The sequence below is a fragment of the Papio anubis genome, chromosome 7 (assembly GCF_008728515.1).
Source record: "Papio anubis isolate 15944 chromosome 7, Panubis1.0, whole genome shotgun sequence".
Taxonomy (NCBI): domain Eukaryota; kingdom Metazoa; phylum Chordata; class Mammalia; order Primates; family Cercopithecidae; genus Papio; species Papio anubis.
The window spans coordinates 145,931,988-145,959,058 of NC_044982.1; the positions used below are offsets into that span (position 1 = coordinate 145,931,988).

The following is a 27,071-nucleotide window of genomic DNA, read 5'->3' on the forward strand; positions in this document are numbered from 1 at the left end:
ACCTGGGGCTATAGGTGTGTGCTACCATGCTGAGCTAATTCTGTTTATTTTATTTAATTTTAATTTTTTTTTTGGAGACGGAGTTTCGCTTTTGTCACCCAGGTTGGAGTACCATGGCACGATCTCGACTCACTGCAATCTCCACCTCCCGGGTTCAAGCGATTCTCCTGCCTCAGCCTCCCGGGTAGCTGTGATTACAGATGCCTGTCACCACAGTCAGCTAATTTTTGTATTTTTAGTATAGACAGGATTTCACCAGGTTGACCAGGCTGGTCTTGAAGTCCTGACCTCAGGTGAACCAACCACCTCGGCCTCCCAGAGTGCTGGGATTACAGGCATGAGCCACCATGTCCGGCCCAATTCTGTTTATTTTTTCTAGAGACGAGGTCTCACTATGTTGCCCAGGCTAGTCTTGAACTCCTGGACTCAAGTGATCCTCCTACCTCAGCCTCCACCAAATACCGGGATTGCAGGTGTAAGCTGCTGTGCGTGGCCAAGAAATGGCTTTTTTTTTTTCTTTTTTGAGACGGAGTTTCGCTCGTGTCTCCCAGGCTGGAGTGCAGTGGTGCGATCTCGGCTTACTGCAGCCTCCACCTCCTGAGTTCAAGTGATTCTTCTCCCTCAACCTCCCAGGTAGCTAGGATTACAGGCATGTGCCACCATGCCCGGCTAAGTTTTCTATTTTTAGTAGAGATGGGATTTCACCATGTTGGCCACTCTGGTCTCAAACTCATGACCTCAAGTGGTCCACCCGCCTCGGCCTCCCAAAGTGCTGGGATTACAGGCGTGAACCACCACACCTGGCCAAGAAATGACTTTTTAGTGGGAATATTTGAGGTTCCTGGCTTCAGAGTGACAATAGCTCTTTAATTAGTAAGAGTTTTTTATGAAAGGCTCATATATTCCTTTAAATTTGCTGTCTTATATGCAAACTTTAGAGAAATGGCTTTTAGACCTTCTTTGTCACTTTGAACCCATTGTTTCTTTAGCATCAAGGAGAGTGCTCTTCAGTAATGAAAGAGCCACCCAGCTCTGCCTCTTCAGTGTCTTCTTCCATGTCAGATAGACATCGTGGGGAGTCAGATGTCTATACTGACTTTTTTCCCCACTTGGCTAGAGTGGAAAACACAAATAGCTGGATACTGGGTTGTGGGCTGCTGGGTCATTTTGTGTTAGGTCTTCCTTGAAGTTTAGTTTTAGAGAAGATTAGGCTTATGTGGTGGCAGAAACTGAGTAGTAGTGACATCAGGTTTGCCTAGGCTGGAGGTGGGGCTAGAATCACAACTTGGGAGACTAGTTTATCGTTTTCCTAATGATTCCTGTATCTGGGTGCCCTGTTCTCTCAGCTTTGCGGATTGGCCCTGGTAAGCAACATGTTTTTAATCAGGATGGTACTAAGGTTTAGGTATTTTAACATTTTGCTAGTCCACTTCAAGCCTTACATATAACTTAATGTCTTCCTAAAAGTATACAGAAGACTATTTAAGGCATCCACAACACTGATTCTTCTTGATGCTTTTTTAATAGTTTTATGTATGGTGTTGGACAGTACATCTGGATGACTTACAGAAGTAATGTATCTTGCTCGGCTTGACATTTTCTGATCCTCTAGGAATTGATTAAAAGACTGTTCATTCTACATAGTCTTAGTTCAAAAATGAATCCTAAATGAAATACTGTTTTTTAAATATTTTAGGCAAATAAGCAGAAAGCTTCAGCTCGTAACCTGTTTCTCACCAATAGCCGAAAGGTAAAATTGTAGTTTTGTATTTTCCATTTCATGTTTTGCTGGAATATATTCTTCTTCTTTGGGTCCATCTTGCTGCTCTTGTCTGTTGTAACCTGTTGATCATGAATCTAATAGTTCCTAAGAGTTTCTGAATGTTCTCAATCTGTTTGTTTATTTATTTATTTATTTATTTTTTGAGACGGAGTCTCAGCCGCCCAGGCTGGAGTGCAGTGGTGTGATCTCGGCTCACTACAACCACTGTCTCCCCGGTTCAAGCAATTCTCCCATCTCACCCTCCCAAGTAGCTGGGATTACAGGCACCCACCGTCATGCCCTATAATTTTTGTATTTTAGTAGAGACAGGGTTTCACCATGTTGGCCAGGCTGGTCTTGAACTCCTGACCTCAGGTGATCTGCCCGCCTCGGCCTCCCAAGTGCTAGGATTACAGGCATGAACCACCGTGCCCGGCCTCAATCTGTTTATTAAATAAAATTATTCTTCCTCACATTTCTGGTATTTGAACCTTTTTGGATAAGACCATAGCCCACCCTGATTGCTTGAGCAGATCATGGAATCTTCCTGTCTTCAGTCTCGTCGTCTAAGAAATAATGATGTGAATACCTTCCCTTAGAGGAAACTAAAACAACTTCCTTTCAGAATTGTGAGGATCAGATTGGGCCATGTTATTAGTTATGTTTCTCTGGGGTAGTCATTCAACTTCTCTGTTTCCTCATTTATAAGGTGGATGATGGTAAATGAGGGTGATGCTAATGCCAATTTCGTAGGATTTGAAGAGTAGATCAGTTTAATATATTTTTCAGTGGTGCTAAAGATATAATAAGCAGTGATAGCTGTTATTAATGTGTGTGATAACATTTTGTAACTTCCGAGCACATCCCAGGTCCTTCTTAGTCATTATAATTTTTCATCTTCTAAGTTGATAGAAATCAGATAGATTTCTTATCCCTGATATTACCACGGGATCTGGACCTATGTCACAGTACTATACAAGGACATTAATCAAGTTGCAAGAGAAAGAGATGTGGTCAAGGATGACAGTTTGTATTCAACAGATTGAGGAATGATGTGGTTTAGAATCCAGGAAGAACCAGCCTCTGGTATGGGGTCCTTTCTGCTGTAATGCTGTTGTTGTTTTCAGCTTGCTCACCAGTGCATGAAGGAGGTGCGTCGAGCTGCCTTGCAGGCCCAGAAGAACTGTAAGGAAACCTTGCCTCGTGCCCGCCGCCTCACCAAGGAGATGCTCCTGTACTGGAAGAAATATGAGAAAGTGGAGAAGGAGCACCGCAAGAGAGCAGAGAAGGAAGCTTTGGAGCAGCGGAAGTTGGATGAGGAAATGCGGGAGGTAGGGCAAAAGCATACCATTTTGAAAACCCTAATTATTACGCCTTGGTCTCCCACAGTCAGAAATATATATATATTTTTTTTTTTTTGAGGCGGAGTCTCGCTCTGTCGCCCAGGCTGGAGTGCAGTAGCCCAATCTTGGCTCACTGCAAGCTCCGCCTCCCGGGTTTACGCCATTCTCCTGCCTCAGCCTCCCGAGTAACTGGGACTATAGGCGCCCGCCACCATGCCCAGCTAATTTTTTGTATTTTTAGTAGAGACGGGGTTTCACCGTGTTTGCCAGGATGGTCTCGATCTCCTGACCTCGTGATCCGCCTGCCTCGGCCTCCCAAAGTGTTGGGATTACGGGCGTGAGCCACCGTGCCCGGCCCAGAAATTTTTTTAAAGACTTAATTTTGAGGATGGTGATTTTAGACTAGTAAACCAATTCTGCTTTTAGTCTTTTGGTATGGCCCTCCTCAGGCCTTTTTCTCATTTTCAAAAAAAAAGGAATGACCAAAAGAGAAAGAAAGTAGCTTTTAATTCATCTTGGTTTGTTTGTAGGTGCTGACTGCAGTTTTGCTTTTTTTGGACAATAAGAAATAGGTGCCAAATTCAGGGCCAGATAGGGACAGTGGACACTGAGCCCACTTTTCTAAGACTTACCCTTCACCTACTGTACTGTTTTATTTATTTAGTTTTTGAGATGAAGTTTCACTGTTGTCGCCCAGGCTGGAGTGCAGTAATCTTGGTTCATTGCAAACTCTGCCTCCCAGATTCAAGCAATTCTTCTGCCTCAGCCTTCCGAGTAGCTGGGACTATAGGCACCCACCACCACACCCGGCTAAGTTTTTGTATTTTTAGTAGAGATGGGGTTTCACCGTGTTGGCCAGGCTGGTTTCAAATTCCTGAGCTCAGATGATATGCCTTCCTCGGCCTCCCAAAGTGCTGAGATTACAGGCATGAACCACCATGCCCAGCCTACTTATATTGTTTTAACTTGCAGCAAGTACTGTTGTTAAACCTGATGCCAGCTGTTGTAGGCTGTGTATATTGCTGAGGGAAGCAAGAGGTGAGAATAAGAAGGCAAAGTCATTGTATTGCCATTGATAAACCAACTGAGATGAATGGAAGGAGAGTTGAGATTTGAAGAAAGAAGGGAATTAGTGGATTGGATGATGTTTTCTTTCGGGTATATGTAGTAACTCATGTCAAAGTGAAGCTTTGGAGCCTCTTCTGAGCTCTTGATCTTCCCTTATTTTATCATGACTTCGAGAATGAAGATGGATTTTGCTCAGTTCTCTTTAGTCTCCTGGTTAATTTGCATATTTGTGTATTTGCATGCAAGGTAATCATATTATCAAGTTAGTAAACATTTGATGCTTTTGGGAATTCTTAACTCACAGAATTTAAAGTCATTTGAGAGTTAGCCACAGATCTTGAAGTTTTGCAGGCAACTTGGCCTGTATTCCAGATTTGTGAGACCTAGATTCTTAGTTATGTTGATAGCTAACTGATGCTTATGCTGACTTATGCATCTTTTCCTTTGAACTTTTGAAATAAATCTTTGACGTATCCTTTCTGTTTTGTTAATCTACTTTGTTCATTTAATCATGTGGTAGTTAACTTCTTTAAAGTTAAAGATGTTATTCTTGGCCGGGTGCGGTGGCTCACATCTATAAACTTAGCACTTTGGGAGGCAGAGGCGGAGGCGGGTGGATCATGAGGTCAGGAGTTCAAGACCAGCCTGGCCAACATGGTGAAACCCCGTCTCTACTAAACATACAAAAATTAGCCGGGCGTGGTGGCGGGTGCCTGTAATCCCAGGTACTCGGGAGACTGAGGCAGAGAATTGCCTGAACCCGGGAGGTGGAAGTTGCAGTGAGCCGAGATCATACCACTACACTCCAACCTGGGTGACAGAGGAAGAATCCATCACACACACACACACACACACACACACAATATATATATATATATGTTATTCTTTTTCTTAATTGTTTTACTTTGGGAAGTTTTCCTTAGGCTGAGTGTATTGGCTCATGTCCGTAATCCCAGCAGAAAGGCAGAGGCAGGAGGATCGCTGGAATCCAAGAGTTCAAGACCAGTCTGGGCAACATAGTGATACTTCGTATCCATAAACAGTACAAAAATTAGACAGGTGTAGTGGCAAGTGCCTATAGTCCCAGTTACTCTGGAGGCTGAGGTGGGAGTATTGCTTGAACCTGGGATGTTGAGGCTGCAGTGAGCTATGTTCTTGCCACTGCCCCCAGCCTGGGTGACAGAGTGAGATACCATCTCTTCAGAAGAAAACAAAGATTTTCGTGATAGCACTTTAGGTTTGAAACATGAACATTCATTATGACAGAGACTTAATTTTCTCTCACTCTCTTTCTCGAGTGTTCTTCTATTTTGGATCTTGCTCAGGTGCTATAATGCTTTAAAGAGATAGGATAATTTTACGTAGATTACTGCTTTATAAAATATACTTTCAACCTTTTGGATTTTTTTTTTTTTCTGTATTCCTTATTTTATTGTTTTCCTTTTGGGAGAGTGGATCAAGGATAAAGTATATTTTATGAATTTTGTTACGAAATAATTCAAAATAATGACTCTTGGACCAATAATGCTCTTTTTTGGGGAAAAAAAAATAAAGCAAACAAGGCTGGCTCACGCTGTGAGCTCACGCCTGTAATCCCAGCACTTTGAGAGGCTGAGGTGGGCAGATCAAGAGGTCGGTAGATCAAGACCATCCTGGCTAACATGGTGAAACCCCGTCTACTAAAGATACAAAAAATCAGCTGGGTGTGGTAGCATATGCCTGTAGTCCCAGCTACTCAGGAGGCTGAGACAGGAGAATCGCTTGAACTGGGGAAGTGGAGGTTGCAGTGAGCCGAGATTGCACCACTGCACTCCAGCCAGGGCGACAGAGTGAGACTCCATCTCAAAACAAAACAAAACAAATGGCTCTTTAATATGCTACTTATACTGTATTCTGTGTTCCATATAATTTAGTATTTTGGTTTATGTTTTCATTTTATTATTTATCTTAGGAATGATTTTATTTATTGACACAGTGATTATTTTTCTTACCTGGTTGTTTTAGAGTAGAGGCACTTAAAAAAAAAAAAAGTGGTATCTTACTCTGTCACCCAGGCTGGAGTGCAGTGGCATGATCTTGGCTCAGCGCAGCGTCTATCTCTTGGGCTTAAGCAATCCTTCCGCCTCAGCCTCCAGTGTAGCTGGGACTGCAGGTACATGCCACCATGCCTGGCAAATTTTTGTATTTTTTGTAGAAACAAGGTTTTGCCATGTTGCCCAGTCTAGTCTCAAACTCTTGAGGTCAAGCAGTCCACCTGAAAGGCACTTTTAGCCATACATTAAAAAATATATGTATGTTTGCATGTGTGCGTGTATTCAGTCTATATTCGTTTTTTGTAGCTATTATTATCACAAATGAAGTACAGATTGTTGGGTTTTGTTTCATTTTGTTTGAGGTAGAGTCTTGCTCTGTCACCCAGTCTGAAGTGCAGTGGCATGACCTTGGCTCACTGCAACCTTTCCTCCTGGGTTCAAGTGATTCTCCTGCCTCAGCCTCCAGAGTAGCTGGGATTACAGGCGCCCGCCACCCCACCCAGCTAATTTTTGTATTTTTTATCAGAGACAGGATTTCTCCATGTTGACCAGGCTGATCTCAAACTCCTGGCCTCCAGTGATCCACTAGCCTTGGCCTCCCAAAATGCTGGAATTATAGGCATGAGCCACCATGCCTGGCCAAAAAGTACAGATTGTGTTGGGGAGTATTTTGTTCCTTCCTATAGATCGTTTTGGGGAGTATTTTCTTCCTTCCATTAGCCTTTTAATTTCATATACCTATTGTATTGGCTTTCAGAATAACTTACAGCTTTTTGTCAGTTATTTTGACTTTTGGTGGTAAAGAAGAGTTTTGGGACCGGTGTGGTGGCTGACCGGGCGCACTGGTCACGCTTGTTTTTTTTTTTTTTTTTTTTTTGAGACTGAGTCTGGCTCTGTCGCCCAGGCTGGAGTGCAGTGGCCGGATCTCAGCTCAAATGTCCCTGGCTTCATTTTCCTGCCCTCAGCCTCCGGGAGTAGTTGGGACTGTTAGGCGCCCGCGACTCACCCGCTAGTTTTTGTATTTTTAGTAGAGACGGGTTTCACTGTTAGCCAGGATGGTCTCGATCCTGATCGCAGATCTCGCCATTCAGTTTCCAGCGCTGGATTACATTTGAGCCACCGCTACCGGCTGGTCAATAATGCTTTGTAATCCCAGCACTTTGTGAGCTGAGCACCACCAGCCTTGGCGACCGTCCGTCCTACGGAAACCCCGTTCAGCGCCATGCCAGGTGCAGTGGCTTACACCTTTAATCCCAGCACTTTGGGAGGCCGAGGCAGGCGGATCACGAGGTCAGGAGATTGAGACCATTCTGGCTAACGCAGTGGAACCCCATCTCTACTGAAAATACAAAAAATCAGCTGGGTGTGGTGGCGGGCGCCTGTAGTCCCAGCTACTCGGGAGGCTGAGGCAGGAGAATGGCATGAACCCAGGAGGCAGAGCTTGCAGTGAGCCAAGATTACGCCACTGCACTCCAGCCTGGGCAACAGAGGGAGACTCTGTCCCAAGGAAAAAAAAAAAAAAATTAGCCAGGCATCGTGGTGTATGCCTGTAATCCCAGTTACTTGAGAGGCTGAGGCAGGAGAATCACTTGAACCTGGGAGGCAGAGGTTGTGGTGAGGCTGCTATCGTGCCATTGCACTCCAGCCTGACCAACACAGTTAGACTCTTGTCTCAAAAAAAAAAAAAAGTTTCTGACCTGTACATTTTCAAAAATAATAAAGCTATATAGACATGTATCCACCATCCAGGTTGTAAAATGGAATATATTGTTTGAATTTAGTTGTCTCAGTACTACCATAGAAAAGTCATGTAAGAAAGAAACATTTTAGTCAGAAGCCTAACGGAGAAAAGATTCACAGTATAAAGAAGAGCAAAACACTCGTTACTAGTAGATTATGAATGAAAGTTATTCATTGTGGTTCACACCTTAATCCTAACACTTTGAGATGCTGAGGCTGGTGGATTGCCTGAGTTCGAGACCAGCCTGGCCAACATGGTGAAACCCTGTCTTTACTAGTAATACAAAAATTAGCCGAGGTTAGTGGTGCTCACCTGTAATCCCAGCTACTCTGGAGGCTGAGGTACGAGACTAGCTTGAACCTGGGAGGTGGAGGTTGCAGTGAACCGAGATCGCGCCACTGTACTCCAGGCCATGCAACCAATTGAGACTTTGTCTGAAAAAGGAAAATAAATTCATTCATTGCTTTTAGTGCCACTGACTTGGCTAAAATAAAATTGTTTATCAGCAATGTTTACATTTTTAAAAGTAAAGAATTGGTAAAGGATTTGAATGCAAATATAAGTGGTGAATTCTCCACTACTTCTTGGATATCATTAATAATTGGGCTCTGTTTTCACCTTTTTCCCTCTTTAGGCCAAGAGGCAACAGCGAAAACTCAACTTCTTAATTACCCAGACAGAGTTGTATGCCCATTTCATGAGTCGCAAACGAGACATGGGTCATGATGGTATCCAGGAAGAAATCCTAAGGAAACTGGAAGACAGTTCTACTCAGAGACAAATCGATATAGGTGGTGGAGTGGTAGTTAACATCACACAGGAGGATTATGGTGAGTCTTCAATCAGGACTTAGAGGAAGGCTACCTCTTAATTTTTATATCTAAAGGTTATATACATTAATTCTTGCAAATTTTTTTATTGATTCATAGGTAATTTACCAGAAAAGAGAGATTTATTGTACTGGAGTAGGGAAAGTGTGTTTGTAATACAGAAGTATAAGACCATTTATTAAAGAATTTGAATAGGAAAGATTGTGGTTATATGATCTTGCAAGTTTGGGAATATTTTTGTTGTGATTTGTTAGTAGAAATAACCGGTATTGTAATCAGAGTTCAAAGAACTGAACTGCGTTTCAGGAGAGGAAAACATCTCTCACATAATAAGATTCTTGGTTATTTAAGCACGAGAAAGCAGCTGTTCAGTTGTCTTTGTGTGATCACAAGGAGAGGGAGAAATTGGGATGAAGTTTGAGAGGAATTTCACAGAGAATACTGATTAAGATTGTGTTGAGCTAGAAATAGTAGAGATTGTAACTGCTTTATCATATTTTGGGGGTTACATATGTCGTATTTCTCCAGTTAAAATAGTTTCACCTAGCATAAATATATTAAAATTTTGAATCCTGGTTGTCTTGATTGTTGTAGCTTGGTATCATTTGGTAGAAGAAACCCTAATACTGAGAGGCAGTGGATGCCAGTGCCGTGGTTTTTGTGAGCTTTCTTTGGCTACTGGAGACCGAGGCAGCCTTCCACCTCCATTGCATTTCCAGCTTCTTACCTCTGAGAATTTAGCCTTTCTCTTCCCCCACCCTCTGTGAACCCAGGGATAAGTAGAATGAGGGAATCAGGGATCCACATATATTGGTGTTAATTGCATCTTAGAACAAGATCAGTTGATAAAGTGTGATAATCCATAAATTTTCCTTTTCAGATAGTAATCACTTTAAAGCCCAGGCCCTGAAGAATGCTGAAAATGCTTACCATATTCACCAAGCTCGGGTGAGTCTTCAGATAGAAAGGTTTACTGTAATTGGCCCTGGAAATACCCTACAAGCTTTTACTTAGGTGGTCTTCCTTTAGTCTTAATCACATTTTCGATTAAAAGCATAGACTAGCTTGTGTATATGTGTGTGAGTAATTGTGTGTAGGGTGGGGGGCTGGGTCTCTTTCACTTTAGAATAGTAGGGATACTAGAGGAAAGGCAGAAAAACAAATATTCAGTTTTCTAGCTTTAGCAGTGTTTTAATTCCAAATTAGTACAGTTCGTGTGTGTTTTTTTTTTCTTTCTGAGTAATCATGGGCAATATAGTATGAAATGCATCATAGATGTTTAATGGAAAAAAACATACTCTTGACTTGTTAAGAGAGCCATATCATAGTTTCAGAAAACTGCTACATTATTTAATGCCTTCTTTCACCTAAGTAATAACTTGCTCTTTGTTATTTATTTTATTTTATTTTATTTTAGAGGCAGAGTTTCGCTCTGTCGCCCAGGCTGGAGTGCAGTGGCGCGATCTTGGCTTACTGCAAGCTCCGCCTCCCGGGTTCACACCATTCTCCTTCCTCAGCCTCCCGAGTAGCTGGGACTACAGGTGCCCGCCACCACGCCCAGCTAATTTTTTGTATTTTTAGTAGAGACGGGGTTTCACTGTGTTCGCCAGGATAGTCTTGATCTCCTGACCTCGTGATCCACCCACCTCAGCCTCCCAAAGTGCTGGGATTACAGGCATGAGCTACTGCGCCCGGCCCAATTTTTTTTTTTTTTTTTTTTTTGAGATGGAGTCTTGCTTTGTCAGCCTCCCGAGTAGCTGGGACTACAGGTGCACAACACCATGCCCAGCTAATTTTTTTTATTTTAGTAGAGATGGGGTTTTACCATGTTGGCCAGGATGGTCTCTATCTCCTGACCTCGTGATCCACCCGCCTTGGCCTCCCAAAGTCCTGGGATTATAGGCATGAGCCACTGCGCCCGGCCAAAGCTCTTTGTTATTTATGATATAGTGATGTTTGACAAAATCAGAAAGAAATTATAATCAAGTTGAATTAAGTAAAAAACTTGCTGTTTTTAATATACTGCATAGGAGCCTCTATTTAACATTGACAGAGCGGAAGTCAAGGATAGACGAATGTGACCTTCCCCAATTTCTAATATAATTGTTACATTAAATAATATCATATACTACATTATATTATCAGATTATGAGAAATTTTGTTCCAATTATTTTTCTTAGCACAGGGTAGATATATTGTTATCTTGAGTTTTATTTGCATTTAATATTTTTCCTATTTTTTTTTTTTCTAATTCTTTTTTTTTAACTTTCCAGACAAGGTCATTTGATGAAGATGCAAAAGAAAGTCGAGCAGCTGCCCTGCGGGCAGCAAACAAGTCTGGCACTGGGTTTGGGGAGAGTTATAGCCTGGCTAACCCATCTATCCGGGCTGGTGAGGATATTCCACAGCCCACAATTTTTAATGGCAAATTGAAAGGTTATCAACTGAAAGGCATGAATTGGTTGGCCAATCTCTATGAACAGGTGAATTTTAGAACTCTTTTCTAAAATTCTCTTTTATTAACTCTTTTCCTAAAGTCATTTGTTCAGTGTGATTGTGAAATGAGTACCAGATCTGGCTGGGCGCGATGGCTCACGCCTGTAATTCCAGCACTTTGGGAGGCTGAGGCAGGCGGATCACCTGAGGTCAGGAGTTTGAGACCAGCCTGACCAACATGGTGAAACCCCGTCTCTACTAAAAAAATAAAAATGAAAAAGTAGCCGGGCGTGGTAGCACATGCCTGTGATCCCAGCTACTTGGAAGGCTGAAGCAGGAGAATCACTTGAACCTGGGAGGCAGAGATTGCGTTGAGCCAAGATGGCGTCATTGCACTCCAGCCTGGGCAACAAGAGCAGAACTCTGTCTCAAAAAATAAATAAATAAGTACAAGATCATGTTTTAGAATTCACACTTTTGAAAAGCTGTATCCTGGGGAGGGATTGCATTAGGAGAAATACCTAATGTAAATGACTAGTTAATGGGTGCAGCACACCAACATGGCACATGTATACATATGTAACAAACCTGCACGTTGTGCACATGTACCCTAGAACTTAAAGTATAATAAAAAAAAAATGTAGATTTATAAAAAAATAAAATAAAAAGCTATATCCTTTGACAAGAGGCAGAAAGTTGTCTCTGTTTCTCTTTGTTTTTGAGACAGGATCTTACTCTGTCACCCAGTCTGAAGTGCAGTGGTGTGTTTATGGCTCACTGTAGCCTTAAACTCCTGGGCTCAAGTGATCCTCCTGCCTCAGCCCCCAGAATAGCTGGGACTACAGACACATGCCACCATGCCTGGCTAATTTTTGTATTTTTTGTAGAAATGGGGTGTCTCTGGGTTGCCCAAGCTGGTCTCAAACTCCCAGGCTCATGCGATGTGCCTGACTTGGCCTCCCAAGGTGCCAAGACAGGCGTGAGCCACTGCACCCAGCTGATGTCTTTTTTTTTTTCCTAACCTGGAGAGCCTACTAGAGAATATTTGTATATTTCTTATGGTTTGTCTTATATGGACTTGGTAAATCTAATTGTTTTTGTGTCTGGGTTGTATTAGCTAACAAACTGGCCTTGCCCTGTCTCGTGTACCATGGTTCATAGTTGTAGCTGTAGCATTGGCAAAAGCAATTACTATAGCAGTGGATAAAAGTGTTGAGGCTGAGTATCCCTAGTCACTTCTCTTTAAACAAGCCTGGTCATTCTTTTTGGTAATAGGTCAAACTTTATTTGATGAAATGTATGAGGTGTTGACCATGTATTTTTTTCCCCCAGGGTATTAATGGCATTCTTGCTGATGAAATGGGCCTTGGTAAAACAGTACAGAGCATTGCCCTTCTGGCCCATCTGGCTGAGGTGGGTAGATGCAATCTTTCTATCTTAATTTCTCTAGAATTTAGAGTAATTTCTGTTGAAAATCAGCCACTTAAAAGCATTATGCTAAGCTCTGTAGCATTCCAAGATAGTGGGACTTGATTCTTGCCTGCGAGCTTTATAAGGGGACAGTATTGTGTAACTTTTTGGTTTTTAAGAGGTCTAGGACAGTTTTTGAGCATGTGATTTTGAGACATTCCCTTCCACTCTGCATTGATTACCACCAGTGTAGTGGCAAGGGCAATATAGTTAGATCAGAACACCTTGCCTAACATTTCAACTCTACTGTTATTACCAGTGTAAACATGGGCAATTTAGCCTCTTTTCAACTTAACTCTCTGAGGCTTAGTTTCCTCTTCTATGGAGACATTATCTACTTTATGGGAATTTTATAAGAATTAAATTTTGAAAATGTGTAAAAATACTGAAAAAAAAGCAGAAGCTGTATACCTATTAAATAACTATAGGATTGTCACGATGACTCGTATAGTAGAAAACAATTCATACAAGTCAGTGTGTCATAAGTGCTCTGTGGCTGCGACCTATAAGAGGTCAGAAGAGGGAATAATTGCTTGCCACTTTTTTCTCAAGGTGTGTCTTTATGTTCTTATTATTAACATAGGATATTATTTTTGAATGTGCAGATTTGGGATTTACTCAGTATTTCTCTTGTTGTTTCCTATTCTTAGATTGTTCTTGTCATTAATTATAATTTTGAATTAAATACTTTCCCTTTTCCTATAGTTGGCTGACTGGGTTTTTCTGTTGCAGAGAGAGAACATTTGGGGACCTTTCTTAATAATTTCACCTGCATCTACACTTAACAATTGGCACCAGGAGTTTACTAGATTTGTTCCTAAATTTAAGGTAAATATCAGTCCAAGCAAAACATTTATTGCTTTTGACTCTCCTTTTCTTGTCTTACTTATTTAATTACTCATAATAGTTTTAAATTTTGTCCAGGCTTGGTGGCTCATGTTTGTAATCCCAGCATTTTGGGAGACCGAGGTGGGTGGATCACAAGGTCAGAAGGTCAAGAGCATCCTGGCTAACATGGTGAAACCCTGTCTCTACTAAAAATACAAAAAATAAAAATAAAAATAAAAATTAGCCAGGTGTGGTGCCATGCGCCTATAGTCCCAGCTACTCAGGAGGCTGAGGCAGGAGAATCGCTTGAACGGGGCGGAGCGGGAGTGGGGGAGGTTGCAGTGAGCCAAGAACACGCTGCTGCACTGCAGCCTGGGTGACAGAGCAAGACTCCTTCCGTCTCAAAAACAAAAATATCTCATACATTGTTGCAGAATAACTTGCATACAATCACTATAAAACTTACTGCTGGAAACAATGAGTGCATATTGCCTTTAGCCTGATGATTGATACTCCTCGTCAAACTGCCATAATAGAAAACATCTACCTTGTTTGGTTTAACATAGATTTTGACAAATCATATGGTTAATACACATCCTGTCATTTATGGCATTGCTCTTTTCATTCAAATCTATTGTAAATAATTCGTATCTTTTTTTAAATACATGTCTTGCTTTTGTTTTTGTTTTGAGACGGAGTCTCGCTCCATTGCCCAGGCTAGAGTGCAGTGGTGCGATCTTGGCTCACTGCAACCTCCACCTCCCAGGTTCAAGCAATTCTCCTGCCTCAGCCTGCTGAGTAAGTGGGATTACAGGTGTCTGCCACCTTGCCCAGCTAATTGTTTTGTATTTTTAGTAGCGACTGGGTTTCACCACATTGGCCAGACTGGTCTCAAACTCTTGACCTCAGGTAATCCACATGCCTCAGCCTCCAAAAGTGCTGGGATTACAGGCGTGAGCCACCGCACCCAGCCGGTTTTTTTTTTTTTTTTTTTTTTTGAGTCAGAGTTTTGCTTTTGTTGCCCAGTCTGGAGTGCAATGGTGCGGTCTCTGCTCACTGCAACCTTTGCCTCCAGGGTTGAAGCGATTCTCCTGCCCCAGCCTCCCGAGTAGCTGGGATTACAGGCATAGGCCACCATGCCCAGCTAATTTTGTATTTTTACTAGAGATGGGGTTTCTCCATGTTGGTCAGGCAAGTCTCAAACTCCAGACCTCAGGTGATCCGCCCGCCTCAGCCTCCTGAAGTGCTGGTATTACAGGCATGAGCCACTGCACCCAGCCCATTTTGCTTTTTTAATAGAGGCAGATCTCACTATGTTGCCCAGGCTGGTCTTGAACTCCTGGCCTCCAGTGATCCTTCCGCCTCAGCCTCCCAAAGTCTTGAAATTACAGGCATGAGCCACCAAACCCAGCCAGTTCATTTTCTTAATACTCTGAAGTCTGATCTCTAGTCTTAGTCCAGCTTGTAATGTCTAAGGTAGATAATGTGAACATTGATTTAATTAATTCAGAGGAAAAGAATTCAGGTTGAGGTAGGAGGTGATCAGCAGGAAGGTATTTGGCATTCATTGGGTAAGACATTGATTAGATTTAAACAGCTGCTTAGTTATGAAAAGTTGGAGGAATTTAAGAAAGAATGAGTAGGATTTATTATGTTGTTTGCAATTTAAAAGGATTGAAAATGAGTAAACTGTGTTCTGACCTCAGGAATATGATAATGAAGTTGCACAGTTAGGATAGTATTTTGGAGACTATATATCAAAATATGTTGACATGATCTCTGTGATTTTTGGTCTCTGTAGTAGTGATGGGTTTCATGTAGTTTGAGGAGCATGGGATAGGGTGGAAATGTGAGGCAGGTGTTTTTCTGGCCTATGCTTTGTATGGAATAGGAAATTGTCTGGGATTTCCCACTTTGAGGCAGCTTTATGGCTGTGGTCCCATTTTGTGGCTAAATTGTAGATACAGAAACCGTACAAGGAGTATTATGATATATAGCTTTTAACTTGACTGACTCATTTTCATCTTTCTGAGATGATGATGAGATCATTCTTATGCAATTTGTTGAGTATTGTCTCTTGAATTATTTGTCTTGTGGAATGGTGATCACCATCTTTTTCTGCTTTTTTTTTTTTTCATGTAATGTTCCGTATATATTGAACAATGCAGTTGTTGAAAAATAAAAGGTCTAGGCCAGGCACGGTGGCTCACGCCTGTAATCCCAGCACTTTGGGAGGCCAAGGTGGGTGGATCACGAGGTCAGGAGTTCAAGACCAGCCTGGCCAAGATGGTGAAACCGTCTCTACTAAAAATACAAAAATTAGCCGGGTGTTGTGGTGGGGGCCTGTAATCCCAGCTACTTGGGAGGTTGAGGCAGGAGAATCGCTTGAACCCGGGGCGGGGGCAGAGGTTGCAGTGAGCCAAGATCGTGCCACTGTACTCCAGCCTGGGCGACAGAGTGAGAATCCGTCTCAAAAAAAAACAAAACAAAACAGAAAAGGTCTTAAAATTTTTTCACCAAACCACTTAAGTTTTCAATAGCTCTTCCACTGGCCGATAGATGGCCATGTGATATTACTAATGTCATTGATACCTTTCCTTTGACTTTATAAGTATGCCTGAAACAGACCTATCATTTGCATGTTGAACTTTCTGTTGATATTCTAATTTAGGGTAATATGCCCGTGGGTGTTGCCACCTCTTTTGATTTTTTTTCTTTGCTTTTTTTTTTTCTTAGATACATTTTCTCCTTCTGTCTTCCAAGGTGGAGTGCAGAGTTGTGATCATAGCTCACTGCAGCTCTGAACTCCGTCTCAAGCCATTTTCCCACATCAGCCTCCCAAGTAGCTAGGACTACAGGCATGCACCACAACACCCAGCTGATTTTTAAAAAATTTTTTGTGGAGACGAGGTCTTGTTATGTTGCCAAGGCTGATGTCTAACTCATGTTCACACAATCATTCCACCTCGGCCTCTTAAAATGCTGGGATTATAGACATGAGCCACTGCATTTGGCCTGATTTGGGTTTTTTCCTAGTGCCCCAATATATGTTTTATTGTGACAAAATGCTAGAGCATAGTATTTACCATTTTAACTATTAAAAATGGACTGGGCCTGGTGGGTTATGCCTGTAATCCCAGTACTTTAGGAGGCTGAGGTGGGAAGATCACTTGAGTCCAGGAGTTCAAGAACAGCCTTGCCAACACAGACCTTATCTCTACAAAAAATTTAAAAATTAGTTGGACATGGTAGCGCATGCCTACAGACCAAGCTTATGAAAAAATGGGCTGGGTGTGGTGGCTCACGCCTGTAATCCCAGCACTTCGGGAGGCTGAGATGGGTGGATCACCTGAGGTCGGGAGTTCAAAACCAGCCTAACCAACAGGAGAAACCCCATCTCTAGTAAAAATACAAAATTAGCTGGGTGTGGTGGCACATGCCTGTAATCCCAGCTGCTCCGGAGGCTGAGACGGGAGAATCACTTGAACCCGGGAGGCAGAGGTTGTGGTGAGCCGAGATTGTGCACTCCAGCCTGGGGAACAAGAGTGAAACTCTGTCTCAAAAAAAAAAAAAAGTACGATGTGGTAGCATTAGGTACATTCACAGTGTTGTGTAACCATCACTGCTATCTAGTTTCATAACTTTTTCATCACCCCAAACAGAAGGCCCTTACCCACTAGGCAATCACTTTCTATTCACCTTGTGCTATAGCCTCTGGCAACCACAAATTCGCCTCCTGTGGCTGGATTTGCTTATTCTGAACATTTCGTGAATGCTGTTTCTGTCTGGCTTCTTTTACTGAGTATAAAGTTTTCAAGCTTCATCCCTATTATATCATGTATCAGTGCTTTATTCCTTTATATGGCTGACTAATATTCCATTGTGTATACATATCACATTGTGGTCATCCATTCATCGTTGATGAATATTTGGGTTGTTTCCACCTTTTGGCTGTTGTGAACAGTACTGCTGTGAACATTCCTGTGCAGGTTTTTGTTTGAACACTTTTACTGTTTTCACTTCTTTTGGGTATATACCTATGAGTAGAATTGTTAGGTCATATGGTAATTCTACTTATTAAGGAATCTACCACCTGGTTTTTTTTTTTTGTTTTTTTTTTTGACACAGAGTCTTGCTCTGTTGCCCAGGCTGGAGTGCAGTGGTACGATCTTGGCTCACTGCAACTTCCGCCTCCCACGTTCAAGCAATTCTGCTGCCTCAGCCTCCCAAGTAGCTGCAACTACAGGGGTGTATCACCACACCCAGCTAATTTTTGTATTTTTGGTAGAGACGGGGTTTCACCATATTAGCCGGTCTGGTCTTGAACTCCTGACCTCAGGTGATCTGCCTGCCTCGGCCTCCCAGAGTGCTAGGATTATAGGCATGAGTCACCGCGCCTGACCTGCCACCTGTTTTTGAATGACTGTAAGCTAAGAATAGTTTTTACATTTTAAAATTACTGATAAAAAAAAACTTTCATAGAGTGTGACATATGAAATTGAAAGTCATACATATTGGAACATAGCCCCACACTGCACTCTTTGTCTACTTTTTTTTTTTGAGGCAGTGTCTCGCTCTGTTTCCCAGGCTGGAGTGCAGTGACATGATCTTGGCTCACTGCAACCTCTGCCTCCCCCGAGTTCAAGCGATTCTCCTGCCTCAAGCTCCCGAGGAACTGGAGCAGTAACAGGAGCCTGCCACCATGCCCAGCGAATTTTTGTATTTTTAGTAGAGGCTGAGTTTCCCCATGTTGGCCAGGCTGGTCTCGAATTCCTGAGCTCAAGCGATGCTCCTTGGTCTCTCAAACTGCTGGAATTACAGATGTTAGCCGCCCCCGGCCAGCTTTTTTCTTTATCTGATGTCTTGAGATGGAGCTTAGAGTATTCATTTTCAGCTTCTAATATATGTACATTTAAGGATATTCATTGCTTTCTGAGCATGACTTTAGCCATCCAAAGGTTTGATGTGTCATATATACATTATCTTTGAGTTCATCATAATCTCTTAACTTCCATTGCAAGTTCATTTTTGATCCATGGGTTATTTAAAAGTGTATTTCTAGGTGGGATGATAACTTGAGCCCTGGAGTTCAAGGCTACAGTGAGCTATGATCACACCACTGTACTCCAGCCTAGGCAACAGGGTGAGACCCTATCTCTTTTAAAAAATAAGAAGTGTAATTTATAATTTTCAAACAGTAGAGGATTGTCTAGATGTCTTGTTTTTTATTAATTGATACCTTAAATTCACACTGGTAAAATAAACTTTTTATGACTTCAATGCTTTGAAATTTGAATCCTCGTTTTTATGGCTCAGCATATTGTCAGTTTTTATATGTCCTCTGTGTATTGGAAAATTATAGGTGTTCTGCCTTTATTCATTGCAGTGTTGCATATATGTTTTTTTTTTTTTTTTTTTTTGAGACGGAGTCTCGCTCTGCCACCCAGGCTGGAGTGCAGTGGCCGGATCTCAGCTCACTGCAAGCTCCGCCTCCCGGGTTCACGCCATTCTCCTGCCTCAGCCTCCCGAGTAGTTGGGACTACAGGCGCCCGCCACCGCGCCCGGCTAGTTTTTTGTATTTTTTAGTAGAGACGGGGTTTCACCGTGTTAGCCAGGATGGTCTCGATCTTCTGACCTCGTGATCCGCCCGTCTCGGCCTCCCAAAGTGCTGGGATTACAGGCTTGAGCCACCGCGCCCGGCCAATATATGTTGATTTAGGTCAAAGTTTGTTAACTTGTCCAGCTCTTTCATGTCTTTGCTGATTTGCCTGCCTATTCTGTCACTGACTGAGAGGGGTATATTAAAATATACCATGATTATGGATTTGTCCATTTCTCTTCTGTCCATTTTTGCTTTATATATTTTGAGGCTGTAAGATATATACAAATTTATAATTTTATCTTTCTGGTGAACTGAACCTTTTATTATGAAATTTTCCTTTTAAAGACTTTTTGACTGAAAGTCTGTATTTTCTGATACCTGTTTTTCTTTGGTTAATTTTTTTCTGAATACAGGATATGAGAACATCTTTGCTTAATTTTTACATGGCATTGTTTCTTCCTTTTATTTTTAATCATTTTACATCATTTGTGGTGTAATTCTTTTTTTGAGTCGGAGTCTTCGTCTGTCACCAGGCTGGAGTGCAGTGGCACGATCTCAGCTTACTGCAACCTCCGTCTCCAGGGTTCAAACAGTTCTCCTGTCTCAGCCTCCCTAGAAGCTGGGATTACAGGCGCATGCCACCACGCACGGCTAATTTTTGTATTTTTAGTAGAGATGGAGTTTCACCATGTTGGCCAGACTGGTCTCTAACTCCTGACCTCAAGTGATTCGCCCGCCTCAGCTTCCCAAAGTGCTGGGATTATAGGCGTGAGCCACCGTGCCTGACCTTAAGGTGTATTTCTTGCCTCTTATTGGGAATATTTGTGCTGTTAATGTAAATGCTGATAAATACTGAGTTTAAGTCTGCCGTACTAATTGTTTTTCTACTTGTGGCACCTGTTTTTCTTTTTTCCGTATTTTTAAATTAAAAAAAATTTTTTTTTTTTTTTTTGAAATGGAGTCTGGCTTTGTCGCCCAGGCTGGAGTGCAGTGGCGTGATCTCAGCTCACTCTGCCTCCCAGGTTCAAGCAATTCTCCTGCCTCAGCCTCCTGAGTAGCTAGAATAACAGGCGCCCACCACCACGCCCAGCTAATTTTGGTATTTTTAGTAGACACAGGGTTTTCCCCATGTTGGCCAGGCTCATCTTGAACTCCTGACCTCAGGTCATCTGCCCACCTTGGCTTCCCAAAGTGCTGGGATTACAGGCATGAACCACCATGCCCTAATTTAAAAACAGTTTTTGGCCCATGACAGCACTCAGGAGATCCTGAGAAATATGTCCCAGTTTTTCGGTTCTCTCCTTTCTTACGTCCTTTTAGACTGATTAAATGTTATTGCTCTCCCTCCCTGTCTTAGCTTATTATTTGTCTTAGTTTGTTTTGCGCTGCTATAACAAAACACAGAAAACTGGGTAATTTATAAAGAAAGGAGATTTATTTCTTACAATTCCAGAGGGCCTGAGAAGTTAAAAAGTGAGGAGTCCTCATCTCACAAGGGCCTTCTTGTTACATCACCCCAGATTGGAAAGCAGAGGAGCAGAAGAGCCCAGGGGTGAGGTTAACTCCTGTGATAATGGCATTAATTCATTCATGTGGGCAAAGCCCCCATGACCCCCCTGAAAGGTCCCACCTCTCACTATTGTTGCATTGAGGATTAAGTTTCCAATACATAAACCTCTAGAGAGATGTTCAAACCACAGCACTAGTCATATATTTATTCTTTTTGGTTTTTTATTGGAGACAAACTCTCGCTCTGTCCCCCACATTTCAGTGCAGTGGTGTGATCTCCACTCACTGCACCCTCTGTGCCCAGCTAATTTTTGTATTTTTACTAGAGACAGAGTTGGCCCGGCTGGTCTTGAACTCTTGGCCTCAAGTGATCCATCCGCCTCAGCCTCCCAAAGTGCTGAGATTGCAGGCATGAGCCACCACACTTGGCCTATTTTATTCTCTAGTAGATAATCTGGGGGAGAAACTTGCTTTCTTGACTTAAGAAATATATATAAATTAAGAGTTACTACTTTCTGGATAGTATAAAGACTTCGGTATACTTGAACTACCTCCCTTGTGTCTAGACTTACATGCTCTAGGTTTTATATACTTTTAGTATTTTAAACCCCATGAGACATTTTATTATTGCTTATATATTTTATGTTTAGATATTTTCATATTATATATTCAGTTTTTATTAATCTTCATTTCTTCCTGCATACTTCTGCTTCCATTTGGCTGAAATTTTTCAAAACAATAAAAAATAGCAGTCTGCAGATTAAAGAAGCCCTATGAGGTCCAGGGATAAAGAGAAAGAAAACCACATCTAGAAACATCACAGAAAAAGTGCTGAATCTTGCATTCTTTTGTTTCTTTGTGCTTTAATCTGGATATTATCTTCTGACTTGTCATCTGGTTCACTAATTTTCTCTTCAGCTGCATCTAATCTGTCATTAGATCCATCCATTAATTTCTAGATTTTAGTTTTATTTTTCAGTTCTAAAAATTCACTTTGATTATTTTATAATTTACAGCATACCACTGAAATTCTGTCTTGTTTTTCATTAACAAATTAGCATTTTAAAAAGTATTTTTTATTTTTATTTTAAAATTTTTAAATTTTATTTAGTTTTTTGAGACCACAGTCTCACTCTGTCACCCAGGCTGGAGTGCGGTAGCATGATCTCAGCTCACTGCAACTTCCACCTCCCGGGTTCAAGCGATTCTCCTGCCTCAGCCTCCCGTATAGTTGGGACTACAGGTGCATGCCACCACTCCCAGCTAATTTATTTTTTTTATTTATTTATTTATTTTTAGTAGAGACGGTGTTTCACCGTGTTGGCCAGGATGGTCTCGATCTCCTGAGCTCGTGATCCACCCGCTTTGGCCTCCCAAAGTGTTAGGATTACAGGTGTGAGCCACCACGCCCGGCCTAAACTTTTATTTATTTATTTATTTATTTTGAGGCAAAGTCTTGCTCTGTTGCCCAGGCTGGAGTACAGTGGCACAATCTTGGCTCACTGCAACCTCTCCCAGGCTCAAGCAATTCTGCCTTAGACTCATGAGTTCCTGGGACTGCAGGCGCGTGTCACCACACCTAGCTAACTTTTGTATTTTTTGTAGAAGCAGGGTTTAACCACGTTCCCCAGGCTGGTCTGAAACTCCCGAGCTCAGGTGATCTGCCAGCCTCAGTCACCCAAAATGCTGGGATTACAGGCATGAGCCACCACACCCAGCCAAAAGTCTGTTTTTAACATTTTTATTATTTTAATTTCCTCTGTATACAGTATCTTTCTTTCATGTAGGCTTTCAGTCATGTGGTATGGTCTTTCTATATGTCTGATTATTTTCTAATGCTATGCCAGACATTGTATAGGAAAAACTATAGAGATAAGTGTGGGCTCTCACTACTGTTTTCTTCTAGAGAGGATTTATATGTTACAGAGGATTTATATGTTTTTCTGCCACTAGTAGTTTTTTGGGGGTTGGTAGGGATGCAAATTATTCAAATCCTTCTTAATCTGGTCAGGAATTCAGATGTTCTGAGGCTGGGAGTCGGTATCTATTCAGGCAAGTCTATGTATGGTTTACTATAACTACTACCTTGTAGCCTTTGAATTCCAATTTAAAGCCAGGGATGTGGCTGGTTGCAAGAGTCTTTTTCCTTGAACTACAATTTTTGTTCTCTATGTCTTACATCTTTTTTTTTTTTTTTTTTTTAAGACAAAGCCTTGCTCTTGTCCCCCCTGCCTGGAGTGCAATAGCATCATTTCTGTTCACTGCAACTGCCTCCCAGGTTCAAGCGATTCTCCTGCCTCAGCCTCCCTAGTAGCTGGGATTACAGGCACATGCCACCACACCTGGCTGATTTTTGTATTTTTAGTAGAGACGGGGTCTGACCGTGTTGGCCAGGCTAGTCTCCAACTCCTGACCTCAGGTGATCCACCCGCCTCGACCTTCCAAAGTGCTGGGATTATAGGCGTGAGCCACCATGCCCAGCCTGTCTTACATCTCTTTAGAAAATGTGTCCTCAGTTTCTTACCCTCTCAACTAGAACTTTTGTATTGCAATGGTACCATCAGTGAGAAAATATGCCACATACTAGGCTGACCTCTCTGGGCTTCCATTCTTTTCTTATTTGGGCCTCTGTAATTGCCCACTATCTCAGTAGCTGTATTATGCCTTCAGACAAATGAATTGTGTGTGTGTGTGTGTGTGTGTGTGTTTATTTGGACAACAGGGTTGGTTAAACTTCCACCATTGGCAGGAGAGGACTTCCTATACTCATTTTATTAGTTTCTTTTTAAATCGTTCCGAATTATATATTTGTTGTGATACTTTTAAGATCATCAATAGAAAGTAATGTATATATCGGCCCTTTTTCTAGGTGCTACCATATTGGGGAAATCCTCATGATAGAAAAGTCATCAGAAGGTTCTGGAGTCAGGTAACATTCTACTTAAACTGCATACATACATACCGTGCATGCAGTCATTATTTCTCTAATCGATGTGGATAATTTCTTTTAGACAAAATCTTATTTATTATATATTTCTGGACACTGATCAAGTTTCCATTTTTCTCATACAGTACTTTTCCTATTGTAGGCAATCAACTGGACTTGATTTCCAGGATTAATTAAGAATCTTTTTTTTTGAGACAAGGTCTTACTCTGTTGCCCAGGCTGGAGTGCAGTGGCATGATCACAGTTCACTGTAGCCGTGACACCCTGGCTCAAGCAATCCTTCCACCTCAACCTCCCGAACTACAAGCAGGAGACAGCATACTCTATGGGCTTGCTACACCACGCCTGGCTAATTTTTGTATTTTTTGTAGAGATGTGGTTTCAACCTGTTGCATAAAGTGGTCTCAAACTCCTGGGCTTAAGTGATCCCCCTGCCTCAGCCTCCCAAAGTGCTGGGATTACAGGTGTGAGCCACCACACCTGGCCAGAACTTTTTTCTTTAATAAACTGAAGACTAGTTTTCAGCCTAGTTTGTGGTAAACGTGACTGCTTTAAAAACAGTAGTGACCGGGAATGGTGGCTCTTGCTTGTAATCCCAGTATTTTGGGAGGCTGAGGCAGGAGGATCACTTGAGTCCAGGAGTTTGAGACCAGCCTGGGTAACATAGTGAGACCCCATCTCTACGTAAAATAAAATAAAATAAATTAGCCAGGCATGGTGGTGCATGCCTGTAGTCCCAGCTATTTGGGAGACTAAGGCAGGAGGATCACTAGAGCCCAGGAGGTTATGTTTGCAGTGAACCATGTTCACACTGCTGTACTCTAACGTGGGTAACGGAGTGAGACCCTATCTTAACAATAGTAAAACAAACAAAACCCCACAGTATGGTTCACTTCACTGCACATCTCCCTACCATATGGGAGAAGCACATCTTCAGGGCTATCTTAAACATTTCGGCCCTAGAAAACCAGTCCATACATCAGTTCCTTATTATGAATTATTAGGTTTCTCTTTTCACCCTTCCCCTTTTATATTTACAGAAGACCCTCTACACTCAGGATGCCCCCTTCCATGTGGTTATTACCAGCTATCAGCTGGTGGTGCAGGATGTAAAGTATTTCCAGCGGGTCAAGTGGCAATACATGGTACTGGATGAGGCTCAGGCGCTCAAGAGTAGTTCCAGGTAACATGAGTAGCAGAAACCAAACTCAATGCATTGGGTTAAGTATACACACACACATAGACACAGACACACACACACACACACACATAGACTTGTGTATATGAATGAAGATATGAGAAGTTTTATTTTATTTTTTTTGTAGAGACAAGGTCTCGCTTTGCTGCCCAGGCTAGTCTTGAACTCCTGGCTTCAAGCGATCCTCTTGCATCGGCCTCCCCAAGTGTTGGGATTACAGGGATGAGCCACCCGTCCAATATATGAGAGGTTTTAAATCAGACGTGACATGATCTCTGCATCAGTCATGTACCTGATCAGAAGACAGAAATTCCCTTTTTTAATTTTTTCATGGAGCACAAATGTTAATGCCAAGAATACGAAGACTTTTCTCAACTTTTATCTCCCTATTCAAGAAGGTGACATTTTTACAGGTCATCTCTTCAGGGAAAATTTCTGTAGAGGAGGGAGTCTCTGCCCTTGCTTTAAGATATTATTTTAGACAGGAGTTCTAAATAGGAAGTAGAATGTTAGGTTATGTGGATTGGATGCTCTGTTTGTTTTATGTAGATTATCTGAGTCCCTGGATGGTTTTCAGATCTCCCAGAATCCTTTTATTTTAAGTCATGTGTTTAAAATATTCCAATACCTTTGAAGTCCCAAAGTAAAAAAAAAGTGTTATTTGGTGATATTAAACCTTGGCTTTGATGTATTTTTTATTAACTCTTGGTGAGTCCTTAGAACTTTATTAGAGGTCTGTGTTAACTGGCTGGATGATATTTTCTGCAGAACTTTCTTTTTTCTTTTCTTTTCTTTCTTTCTTTCTTTTTTTTTTTTGAGACGTAGTTTCGCTCTTGTTACCCACGCTGGAGTGCAGTGGCGCAGTCTCGGCTCACTGCAACCTCCACCTCCCAGATTCAAGCAATTCTCCTGCCCCAGCCTCCTGAGTAGCTGGGATTACAAGTGCTTGCCACCATGCTCTGCTAATTTTTGTTATTTTTAGTAGAGACGGGGTTTTGCCATTTTGGGTCTCGAACTCCTGACCTCAGGTTATCCACCTGCCTCTGCCTCCCAAAGTGCTGGGATTACAGGCATGAGCCACTGTACCTGCCCTTCTGTGGAACTTTTATCCTCGGAAAGGTATTACTTCCTACAGCAATCTTTTTTTTTTTTGAGACAGGGAACAGGGTCTTGCTCTGTTGCCCAGGATGGAGTGGTACAATGGCACAGTTGGGGCTCACTGCAGCTTCGACCTGCCTGTCTCAAATGATCCTCTCATCTCAGTCTCAGAGCTGGGACTATAGGCATGTGCCACCATGCTGAGCTGATTTTTTGTATTTATAGTAGAGACGGGGTTTATCCATGCTGCACAGGTTGGTCTTGAACTTCTGGACCCAAGCCTCCCAAAGTGCTGGGAGTACAGACATGAGCTGCCATGCCTGGCATACCGCAGTTGTTCGAAGGAGCACATGCCTTTGGCCAGGAGCAACGAAGACTCATTTTACGTTTTCTTCTCACACAACACTCCTCATAACTGCTCCCTCCAAACTCATACTGGAAGTGTACAGATTAATAATTTTAACACTTTATACTACAGATATGTACTTTCTAATTAGATGACTTATATCAGCAAAACTGACTAAAGATAATGGAAGAGTTTATAAAGCCAGAAATGATCCAACTCTGCCTATTTGAGGCTATTTTTTCTGAATCCAAATACCATGTTTTCAGTAGAGAGGAGTCATTTCCCTTGGAAGTTTCCTGTTTTCAGCTTTGTTGAATAATGTTTTTCAGTTGAATACATGATGGAATACTTGATTCTGAATGTTAGTTTTTTGGAAGGCATTTTTGTCAATATGGGGTCTCAGTAGGATAATTAAAGAATAATTTGTTGCTAACATGAATTTGTAACTTATTTTATTAAACAGCGTTCGTTGGAAGATCCTCTTACAGTTCCAGTGTCGGAATCGTCTTTTGCTAACCGGGACCCCAATTCAGAACACCATGGCAGAGGTAGGCACTAGTCCAGGTCCCAGGTTTTATATCTTCATAAAACAGAAGGATTCCAGCAGAGCATAGAATTCTTTACCCATTCCCCTGCAGTGCTACTGCTTTGTGTAAATTATAGTCCCCACATAAAAGACTTGCCCCAACTCATCTTTCAGGCATAGGCATCATTCCAGTTTTCTTATTCTCTGGCATAAGGCCAATGAGTTACTGTATTCTTTTGCATTTATGTAAGAAATACTGACCACATTAGAAAATGTAAACATTTAACGCAGAGATGTGTTTTTGCTAGAGTTGAAATGTAATATTTGTTGACGC

General features: G+C 41.9%; 1 protein-coding gene across 2 annotated transcripts in view; it reads left to right on the forward strand.

The window, feature by feature from the left end:
- Positions 1-27,071, forward strand: part of INO80 (INO80 complex ATPase subunit) — a 137,423-nt gene that overhangs the window by 33,215 nt on the left and 77,137 nt on the right. For both annotated transcript variants that reach the window (XM_009209961.3, XM_003900795.4), the window contains exons 8-17: positions 1,697-1,750; positions 2,890-3,093; positions 8,582-8,777; positions 9,658-9,725; positions 11,051-11,260; positions 12,546-12,626; positions 13,416-13,511; positions 23,492-23,551; positions 24,610-24,752; positions 26,675-26,759. In XM_009209961.3, the coding sequence (XP_009208225.1) occupies positions 1,697-1,750; positions 2,890-3,093; positions 8,582-8,777; positions 9,658-9,725; positions 11,051-11,260; positions 12,546-12,626; positions 13,416-13,511; positions 23,492-23,551; positions 24,610-24,752; positions 26,675-26,759 (1,197 nt within the window). The remainder of the gene's footprint in view (positions 1-1,696; positions 1,751-2,889; positions 3,094-8,581; positions 8,778-9,657; positions 9,726-11,050; positions 11,261-12,545; positions 12,627-13,415; positions 13,512-23,491; positions 23,552-24,609; positions 24,753-26,674; positions 26,760-27,071) is intronic.